Source organism: Acipenser ruthenus, chromosome 17 (genome assembly GCF_902713425.1).
Source record: "Acipenser ruthenus chromosome 17, fAciRut3.2 maternal haplotype, whole genome shotgun sequence".
NCBI lineage: Eukaryota > Metazoa > Chordata > Actinopteri > Acipenseriformes > Acipenseridae > Acipenser > Acipenser ruthenus.
This window is the reverse complement of record NC_081205.1, coordinates 31,599,998-31,611,419: the sequence shown is the minus strand read 5'-3', so window position 1 is coordinate 31,611,419 and position 11,422 is coordinate 31,599,998. Positions and strand designations below refer to the sequence as shown.

Sequence of the window (11,422 nt, the reverse complement as noted above, 5' to 3'; positions counted from 1 at the left end):
CTGGTTTCTCTTTTTCCTGTAACTCTTGACCATTTGCTAAGCATAATAAGGCCCTCCAGGGCCTGCTGTGTAGGTTCTCATTATGCCCTTGGGCAATCTGGCCACCAGGTGGAGCATATCACTGATTTGTGAATCTAAGCAGTTTGGGAGGGAAGTTTTCAGACAAGAGTTAAAATTAAAAATGGTCTCCTGGGTTTGTTCACAACACCACATTTGTGACATAGCCAAATAGTAGTGCATAGCAGGTACACACCATGGAGATGGATGGATGGATGGATGGATGGATGGATAGATAGACAGTTTGATAGTTTTTTTTAATCATTTGTACCTTGCAACATTGAAAGCAAAATTACATCTAAAAATGTGTAACAACAACTAGATGGTGATAAGATATAGAGGAAGTACTGTGCAATCTTGAGTTTACCAATCTTTTATTGCACATGCAACAATTGGACACTTTTCCATGTTATAAAACAGCATCTACATCCCTATACAGATTTTTTCGGGACATAAAGGGAATGGTGGGTGTTTTATGCATAAACATCCCATTTTAATGATGCTAAAACGGTATTTTTTCCATTCAGTGTGAATAACACCCGCCTCCTTTGATCACAAACACGGCATTCCAGTTGGCTGTTCCTCCAGTCAGTCTCTGGCCCGGAAAGCGGGGTGAAAGGCCTGCCTCTGGTATCCGGTGACGACGCTCTCGTTGGCTTTGCCCCAGTCAGCGCGTCGCCATGGCTGTACGCTGGGAAGCTGGAAGTGGTCGGTTGGTGTTTTCAAAGCAGAAATAAGCAGCCTGTGGAAAATCTACGATCCCCAACAACATTGCGATGACTGGATTCACCCTGCTTTGGATTTTACCTCATTTATTACCTTCGTTTTTTTATTAGTTTATATATATATATATATATATTTTTTAAATTAGATTTACATTTTTTTAAATTTGTATTTAATTGTATTTTTTTTAAAGGAAAATAAAGCCAACGTTGTATATACGTTTCTTTGCGAAAGACACACAGAAGGCAGCTGCTTTTGTCTTAGTTTTGTGTTTGTTTTAGTTTGTTTTTAATCTTTAGCTAACACAACATGAAGGTTACAGTGGCTTTTGAGGAATGTCTCAAAGATTCTCCCAGATTCAGGTACAGTAGAGTCTCGAGTCTCTCTCTACATTTTTTTAATAATCTCGTACAAGTTACGAAGGTGGTGACTTTTTATTTTTTTACACATTTTGTTTATGAATCAAACATGATATTAGGCTTCACCTATCTGTCATTAAAATGAGCCTAGCTCTGTTTTAACATGCCATGGATGCATTGTGCTGTGAAGTACTGTACACTATTATTAATCATATTAATAATAATACAATGAGTCAATACAATAATAAATGGACGTTAAACATAGCAGTTAACTTGGGGATGTTATGGAGTGGAAAATGGTATTACATTTTCTATACATTTTTGTTATTATTGTTATTATTATTATTATTATTATTATTATTATTATTATCAGTGAAGTTAATGCCAAATCGGTTTGTTTTTCTTCCACCAATACAATCTGTGTTTGTATAACTGAGTGGTGATAGTGCTGGCACTTCATCGGTGGGGCGGTCCTGTACACGGGTTTAGTGAGCCCGCATATTTTCTATATAGGCGGTGTAATAATATCACAGTTCCCGAAGTGCTTCAGTCTGTTGTTTGTTTGCCTTGTGATTCTTGCTGTCGGATCACGAAGTTCTATTTGCATAGTCCAGATCCTTTATTATGGTACTTTTATCAAAAGATGACCCCCGGCCACTGAAGCAGTCTCTTCAAATCTCACGATTCTACCCCCACGCTTGTGCGTTTACTTGTTTACGCCTATAATACTGTGTACGATACAGAATTCAGTCTGTGCCTGCCGCGTGTGCTCTACAGTTACTGAAATAGCAGAACCATAACATGGCTTTTACAAGCTGTCCAGTAGTATCGTTTTCATAGTTCTTGAGCATGTCACTACAATGGGAGAGTATGGGACCGTGTTCTAGTTAGGAGATAATAGGGAGAAAAAGGGTGCCCCAATGCTGCACGCTGGCTTCATCAGGCCATCTTCCCAGGTCAAACTGTCACAGATCTTTACACAGGTGTGTCTGTGACTCTTTTTTTCCTAAACTAGATGCGTGGAGTGTGTGATGAGTACTCATATGCACAGTAGCTTCTGAACTTAAATCAATAGTTTGCTTTATATAGATTTTGTTGTTAGTATTTTTACACACACAGGGGGTTAGTTGTAGGACTTGAAATTAGCAGTGTTGGAAACTTGGTCGCCATGAACCCAATAATGATTGATTTTTCTTTTTGAACAGCACTTGTTAATGTTTATGAGTTGTTTAATGTCCAGGTGAAAGGCACTTGGAGCTCTGAACTTCTGTTGTTGTTTGTGTCTAATTTCTGCTATCCGTCTGTATCGTTTCATTGTTTTGATTTAATGCAAACAACTTTCACTACAGTGTGTTGCTAGCTCCTCTCTTATGTTTTAAAGAGCTCATTTACATTCTGGTGAGCCACCCTGTACAGATGTGCGAAAGTACCAGACAGGAAACTGAGAAAGAAGGTTCTGTGTTGAATACTCCTCTACGATGAAAATCCATTAGATTCCAAATGACACTGTGTTGTGTGAATATACCATTCCCGATCCTAAGTAAGGGCAGGGAGAGATCGTGGGCATCCAAGACATACAAAACGGGGAGGTAAAACTACTGTATTGGGGACTTGTAAACTCTAATAGTTAAAATCTGGCGATTACTGTACACATACAAATATTGACAAGGACAGGGCGAGTAGAAAGTACGTTTACCACATCAATGATATGGTGTGTTGATGTAGTAAACCTACTTTCAAATCACCCTGTATACTGTGCGGTGACATGCCATGGACCGCAGTCCCTGGGAGTGTTAATAACATCAGTAAAGAAAGCCAGGAACTGAGATGAGCGACCTGGTTACAGGAGGCAGAGTCCCACGAGAGGGTGACGTAATACTCCAATCTGATACAACAGCAGAGGGAGGAACAGTAATATGCTTTTAGAAGTATGTCCTCAGTGTAAAAAATTAATGAAGTGTTGGGGGTGGTATACAGTAGGTGCATATTTTTGTTTTATCACCAAGGGTATTTTTAGGGCTAGTCACAATATAGTTGTAGGCTGCTATTTGTGCAAAGCCACAGAGTAATCATTATCCAGACTACTGTATTAATCCTAAACTATCATGCTGTGCAGTGCGGTGCGGTAGACTTTTCCTTATCTTGACTCTAGCACCAGGACACAACTTAGGAGGTGGAACTGGTCCTATATTGACCTTCAGTACCAGAACGGGTTGTTGAACCTTGACCCTGACCATATTTTTAGGGAAACCTGGATCTACAGTACTGTGGCAAACCAAAGCCATTCATAGCTTGTTCTGCGTTTGAGTCACAGTTCCTTTTGTGGGTGCAAAACCACTTCTGATATGAAAAGACTTTATATAAAACATTAGTGGTAATAACGAAATGTGGTTTCAGATCAATATTTCTAAGGCTGTAAAATCCCTGATATTTTTTTTTTTTTGCGGGCTACTGCACTGTTTTATATTAATTTATTTTAGTGTATAAAAGTCATCTGTACAGCTTGGTTCACGGAGTTGTCGTCCCCTCATAGGCAGGAATGTCCTGGAAGAAGACGTGTGTTTCATGTTTGAGCAAAATAAAACCACGCTCTTCAAAGCTCCTTTTGAAGTTTGGCAAGCTCTCACTGTTTCCGAGGCCAGGCGAGAAGTTATCCCAAGCAGAGGTGTATGCAAACGAATCTTTTAATAAAATCTGTTTTCACTTTGATCATGAGAAAGATGCCAACCATTATAGTTTGCATCTGCAAACATCCAGTGATGTTGATGTATAAGATGTAAAACCGTACGTCACTATTGATGTTTTTAATTACAGAAGCTTGCTATATCAGAAGATTGCTATGTTTTAGTTTTTTTTTTTACCATGCATAATACAGTATGTACCATTCCATATCGCACTGCGTTTTCCTCCAAAATAATATCTAGTGGAATCTGTTTAATACGACTACCAGAAGGGAGTGAGTAAAATGTTCTTAATAAAGTTGAGCTGAGGTCTGCAACACCATCAATCCCTGCTACCCCTGTATTTAATTTGGCTGAGTTGCATGGAAAAACTTTACAGAAAGAGTAGAATACAAGGACAACACAATTCTTGACATATTTTCATTTGTGTAGCTGTACTTAAATTCCTAGCTGTATTCTGAAGTGTGTGTGAGAGAGTGAGAGAGACTTGATTAATGTTTGCTGTGTCCTCATTTCAAATTTAGGATCTCTGCATCTATTAAAATGTTTACAAGGAAGCACTGATTTGTACTGTACTAGTGCTCGATGCTGTAAACACAAATACATCTGAAATAATATCTGAGGTGCTTTCAGATCTTTGCCTTCTTGAATTGTTTTATTGTAGTTTAGCTATGTGTTCAGACTAAATGGTCTGTCCTCTGGGGTGAATTGTGATGAGGCTGAGAATCTAGTGTTCCTATAATATTCTTTCAATGCTCGGCCAGTGTGTTTCAGGATGGCAATTGATCGTTCTCTTGCTGTTCATCAAAAGCAGTTTGTTTTTCCAGCAGTAAATGGTGATGGGAGCAGCTATTTGATACCCTGCTCACTATAAAGGCAATAACGTCTTCCTACTGGTTTGCAAAAGCTGAAACTGAACCCGGTTTTATTATCCAGTGTCACAGAAAGGAAAGGAAGGAGTTATTTAATTTTTGTACTATACACATAGGCCGGTAGTCAGGACATCATGTTATTGCAAATCCGTTTTTTACTGTTAAGCCTGTGCTTTGGTTGGCAGAGTTCCAGGCACTGGTCCTGGAGTGATTTCAAGACTAAAGCACTGAAGCTTGGCAGCAATTAACTGTGCCCCCCCCAAGTGACCTTTGAAATCACACTGCTAATGTCGAGTTACAGTCCTGTTTAATAGTTTACCAAGCACATGCAGACACCATAGCCTCCCCAGTGAATTTGATTGTATCTTGTGCTTTATTTGGTGTTGAGCTAACAAATATGTTGGATCCAAGCTGTGCAAAGCAGTACATGTGGGTTGTTAGAGGTGGAGGTATTGTAATTTGTTACTGGAAAAATATATTTTTTATTTTGTGCTCCTTTTTATTGGGCTTCAGTGAGTTACAGGAAAATAATTTCATCCAGGATTTCTGTGACGTCATAAATTACGAGACCAAAGGTTGAGTAATTTATAAACTGTCACAGAAACCCCAGATGGAATTGTTTTCCTGTAACTCACTGAAGAGGCCCGTCTGTTATTTTTTATAATACATGGATACCCTTGTGATGCTAATATTAAAGAAGACGAGGTTCAGCAGTACAGTTAGGTTTTTTTAAATGTAGTGTTTCAGTGCTGTACAGACGTTCTGTGTCGTTATCCATTAGTGCTTCAGCTTTATTTGGATGATTGCCTTTACCTTGTTTTTAATTTCCTGTTCCTCTCGTTTCTCTGAGATACTATTTACATCATTTTTTTTAACGTATTCTCATTTTGTTGATCATTAATGAACATTTCTGTACTGTGGGTGTTGTTGAGTGATTGAAGACGAGACATTTTGTATTTGAATTAACAGTGATGGTCTCGGGGAGTCGATTGTGTCAAAGTTCAAGTATATTTTCCTCTAGAGGAATTATCACTTTTTGACGTCACTACTGTGGTATTATGCCTTTTTTCATCCATGTATTATATATATATATAGATAGATATATATATATATATATATATATATATATAAAATGTAAAAAAAAAATATATATATATACAATTTATACCTATTTATTTGGTTTTTAATTCCAGTAACACTGGTGCAAAACCATTACTGGTAATGCCTGTAGAGCTCTGTATTGTTTTAAGGTCTGCCTCTGCAATGGAGATTAACAAATGGTACACAAGCAGAGTGATAACAACACCAATGGGACAGAACTATGGATCATATGGATGATTGCACTTCATCTTTCTGCAGTACCCAGGGACCTGCTGGCCTAAATTTCAGCTGTCTAATAGAATCCCTTCTACTGTAATAAAACTACAGTCCAGTTGAATAATCACATCATAGGTCTGTCAATACGCAGCACAGGGGACATTTGTTCTGGTACACTTTTTAGCAACAAAAGCTGAATAAAAACAATTGAGTGGCTTGTGAGTTTTTGGTTGGAGTCTAGTCTACCAAACAGGTTTTATTTTTGCAACGCCCTTATTAATATCAACTTTGGTTGGCAGCCACAAATGATCTAAGAAATAACTACTTTAGTTGGTGCTAAAACTCTTTAAGGACTATTACAGTTGCATACAGATTACAGTACATTAGGATCCGTCAAATATTTTAAACAATCTGTAGTGTACAGTTAAGTGTTATATGCCTTTTTAAAATAGAACATGCTTTTTATATGAATTTTGTTGTTGTGTTATTGTAGGGTGGATGGTGCAGGCGTGATGACTCACTATGATGTTGCTCGGATGTTAAATACACACCCACCATTGACAGTTCTATGAATGGCACTGTGGCTGGATAGATTGGGAAGTCATGAATTCACTTGTTGGTGTGGGAGTGTTCCTTTGGCTGTTCCGTCTGCCAGGGCTCTACAGTAGATGAGCTATTGCTCAAGGACGCCTGCTGAAAGGGGTCAGAATATCAAGTTCCATTTTAAAAGCATTGTGGAATTCATTTCTCCCCCAGATTTGTTACAGTCCTTGGGTGTGTATGTATCAAGGAAAATGTATCATTGAGAAGTTTAGTACTTGTTTTCACATGCCTCTAGCGTCTGTATCTGAATTGCCTGAAGGTTCCATGTGTGTACTGTAGTAAACATTAACACTTCTCATTCAGATCAGGTAGTGATGTATACAGAAGGGTTGCAGGCTTCACTGTTGGCATTTGCTGATGAAGGGCTCTTATAATCATGGAGAGCTGTTATGGATATCCACTCAAGCTGGCCCCGATGCTGGAGTTTACTGTATATGTGTACACTATACAAATGCAGTGTATGCAATGTGTTGAATATATTAACTAAATTATTATTATTATTATTATATTTCTTAGCAGACGCCTTTATCCAGGGCAACTTACAGTCGTAAACAAAAATACATTTCAAGAATCACAGTACAAGTAAAAATACAATTAAAAGCAAGATTAAATAAAATGACTTTGGTTCTAGCAAATGTGTCTGGATACAGCACTCAGGTGATATCTCTGGCCCAGGAACTGTCTGAGAACTTGTGATGCAGCTTCTGGTGATCGAGACAATGCTGATCTTGTGTCTGCTTCTTGTAAAGAGAGGCTGACCTTGTGGTGTTACTTACCATAGGTTCAATCAACAAGCCAAGAGTGTTTAATTGATACGATGGCTCATTGAATTCCAGCTGATTTAAGTCCACAATATATGCCAAAGCAGTATGAGTGTGGAGGCATTTTTTACAAACAAAACACACACAGCAGAAGGTTTGAAAGACATGGTTTCCTGATTATTGTTGTGCACAGCAGTTGAAAATGGAAGCGGTCATTTTATACATGTATTTTCTTAACATACTGTAACTTACTGTGTCGGAATTGCTTGTTAAATGAAAGTGTATGTTTGCAGGGCTTTAGTCATCAGTTGTCTGTTACAGGAAGTTTGAGTCTGGTTGAGGAAATATAACGTCACTCCTATTACAATTCCCTGAAAACGGGGAATTGCCTGTAAACTAATAAAATGCAAGCTTCTGAAATGGTACAGAGGATTGACCTGGCTTCCTGAGGGAATCTCCATGACGACAGTGGAATGGCAGTCCTGTGGACGCTGCAGGTATTTCCTGATTCAAACTTCTCTACTGCAATACTGACTTGTTATACTTGGCTGCGTGCATACAGTATAGCTGAGGTGTCACACACCTCACTGAGGGGAGTATCCATATGAAACTAAAGACATTTTGGAGCACAAGTTATTGGGGGTACAGTAATACTGTCTGTCCTCTGTCACGCTTTCATTTTTATATGTCTTCATTTTGTAGATTGCATGAGTGACATCAATTATACAATATTGATGGCTCTAATTTTGTATTTGCAGCTGTGACGGGGGGTCGAGGCTCTGTATCATACAGTAATTTGCTTTAAACTTGCATGTCAGTGTTTATACACTGCTGTACCGGCAGCTGTCATGGGTGTGTTGGGTTTGACTCCTAGCCTCTGACCATAATGTTGTATGACACCTACCCCTGTCAAGCAAGCTGTTGTAAAGCATATAACTTGACTAAGAGAATGCCCCTGAGGCAGCAGGGTGGCACTGTGGTCTTTCACACCCTAACATTTGGACAGGTGCCACACAGAAAGAACAACCTGTGAGCCCGCACTGAAAGTGAGTCGTAAAAGCCTGAACGGGTTTCAAGGCTCTTGAGGGTGGACTTGTTGGGTGTACAGGGATGTCCGCTGTTTTACACGAGGTGCCCGTTCCCTGCGGGGTGATGCTTCTGGTGAATATCTGCAACCCTGGTTCAAAATCGCAACTTCCTGCACTGCTCTAACAGAGCAGCTCTGTAGTACTACCATTGTGGTTACTGCTGTACGTGGGCTGGCTGTAAACAGAGTGCTTTGTTAACTTTGTCACATCCCATGAGGAGCTGTAACTTCCCTTTTCTGTGTTTTTGTGACATGAATGACCTTTCTTTCCAACTCAGTCACAAATGTTTGAATGTTTCGGTCATGGTAGCTGAGACTGCTCTTTGTGCACTGCTCATTTTTTAAGTGCACTTCATACAATGTACAGTGATGGCTTGTATTTTTAAAGTGTAGTTATACACTACTTGTATACATAGTTGAAATGCACGTACGGTACCAGCACTTCCGTGCTTAATGAACACACAGACTGTGTTTTTTATCAGTGTTATTGTTTCCAACAAGGGTGCAATTAGGTTTAATTGTTGAGTAGCTTGCCCCTGGAGTGCAGCCTGAAGATTACGCTCCTCTAAGTATCTCTCTTTAATTTTGTATTGTTTTTATATGTCAAGCTGCTGATTAGCAAAGTAAACTGGTGCCGATTGAATACCTTTCTCAGTCCGGTGGGAGCCTTGTCTTTAAATGAAATCCTTCACAGCGTTTGTAATGCGTTTCCTTTATGCTGATTGCTTAGTAGACCTGAATGATACATTATGTATGAAAAGCAATACAACTGCTATACAGCTGCTCTACCACTTAATGATTCACATCTGGTACACTTTCCCTGCTTCAGCACTTTCAAATCTCACAATTCTGCAGCAAAACTGTGGCAGGAAGAAAATGTTTGTTTTGGCCTGGAAAGGGTGTTCATAGTTCTAGCAGTCATAGCAGGGCTGTATTCATGAAGCAGCAGCACACTGTCTAATGTCTTTCCACAGTATAAGCTTTTGTGCTTATACTGTGGAAATTGCACAACAACCTCCCATTTTATGCAGTTAATTCAAGAGCTATGCATTTACTGCATGTGTAAATAGATCCAAAATGAACCTTGAAGCAACTACAGTTCATTCCAATATTACGAGATTGATCTGATCAGACCCCTCCCTCGTATAACGGATACAGAAACATGCAGTGACAACCCTGCAGGAATATAAGCCTGCATTGCAAGCAAAGGACTATAGTGTGTAAATGTCATTACAAAAACACACTAACAGCAAAAGAAACACTAGACCAGTTTTTTTGTCTGAAATATAGTGCCTAAAGCACAGAGTAGCAATTACTTTTTTTTTTTTTTGTCAGATCAGTGCCAAAGTTACTGCTTTTCACATTTACTCGAGTTTCCAATAATCCCTTTTGGACGCTTTCATTCCCAGGCGCCGGTTCATGGCTACATTTAGTTGAAAATGAAATTATTCTGTGCATTATTGCAAGGACTGGAATGAAATTCATCTGCACGGCATAGTTGAAGCTATTTCAGCAGTATGCAGGGTAAAGCTTTGGTACTGATTATTAATAATACAAATGAATAATATCTCTTTGATGAAAACACACACAGACAAGATCAATGAGGTTTTTGCTGTGCATTCAAAGTGTTGATTGAAAGAAGGAAGGTGCTGATCAGCTGTACTGCCTTCAGTGTCTCAAGGCTTATAATCCGATATACTGACATCACAGAACTTGGAAGAGAGTGAGAATCAATCAATCAATCCTCTCCAGCAGTGGTGCACAGAATTCTGAGAGCACCCAGCTGTAGCTCCTCTCAAACTGAACTATCTCGTACTGTAGTTAGATAAGGAAAGGCTGCCTTTTCCTTTGGTCCCTCACTACAGTAGCTGCACTTAAGAGGTTAAAACGGCTTTAGAGAATGTCAGATTCCTCATAGTATTGTGAGTGCATTATCAGAACTGCAGGCTTCTGTGCAGGGGAGATTTTTGTACTAATTTCATCAAGCTGTAACCTGTGTGTCCTGGGAGCCACACAGGCTAAGATCCAAAAGCAGGAAACATCTGCTGATAGCTCTATAGAATTGTACACTGTTGTAAATGTTTTTGTCAAGCATAAAATGTCTATACATGTTTTTTGTTAATTCTCTTCAACCACAATCTAGTGGTTACAAATTGGTATTAATAGGTTGATTTAGTTTTGAGTGGGTCCAGTCTAAAACTAAGTGAACAGAATGCCATGCATTGATAAAGCTAAAGCTTAGTGACAGACTAAAAGATTTACTAAGCCAGATTTCCAAGGAGACAATATATATATGTGTGTGGTCATCCACTTCTAAATCTAATTTAATTAGATTTAGAATTAGGAGGCAGTGTGGGCCAGTGGTTAAAGTCCAGGGCTTGTAACCAGAAGGTCATCGGTTCAAATCCCACCTCTACCACTGACTGACTCACTGTGTGTGACCCTGAGCAAGTCACTTCACCTCCTTGTGCTCCATCCTGTGGATGAGATGTTAAATCAATGTCCTATTATAAGTGACTCTGCATATAATGCACAGTTCACAGCCTACCTCTGTAAAGCGCTTTGTGATGGTGGTCCACTATGAAAGGCACTATATAAAAACAATATATTATTATTATTATTATTATTATTATTATTATTATTATTATTATTATTATTATTATTATTATTATTATTAATTGGCTGGAGTTGTTACTGACATGCTTGTTTATTGTGCCTCTGGTTTCGAGATGGATGTGAATCGTGAAGTTTTTATCTCTTGGTTCGTATGCCCTCACCAGGAGCCCCAGGAGGGAGCTCTTGAACAATCCTTAGCTGTCCCTCCTTGTGATTTCATGACGAGCACTGTAGCTTTTATACTGTGTAACCTCAGAGCGGAAGCGGACACACGTTACTCTGGTTAATATAAACTGCAGTAGGTAATGAGAACCTAAAGGAAAGCTGGCTCCTGCTCTACAGGTTA

General features: G+C 39.0%; 1 protein-coding gene across 4 annotated transcripts in view; it reads left to right on the top strand.

Moving 5' to 3' along the window:
• The first annotated feature begins 625 nt into the window (after positions 1-625).
• LOC117423412 (arf-GAP with coiled-coil, ANK repeat and PH domain-containing protein 2-like) overlaps positions 626-11,422 on the top strand; it is a 44,461-nt gene continuing 33,664 nt past the window's right edge. For 2 of the 4 annotated variants that reach the window (XM_034928697.2, XM_058990397.1), the window contains exon 1: positions 630-1,142. In XM_034928697.2, coding sequence (XP_034784588.2) covers positions 1,090-1,142 — 53 coding nt within the window. In that variant the 5' untranslated portion in view covers positions 630-1,089. Of the gene's footprint in view, positions 1,143-11,422 lie in introns of all 4 variants that reach the window. The other 2 variants (XM_058990396.1, XM_034928700.2) reach the window with 2 other exon arrangements.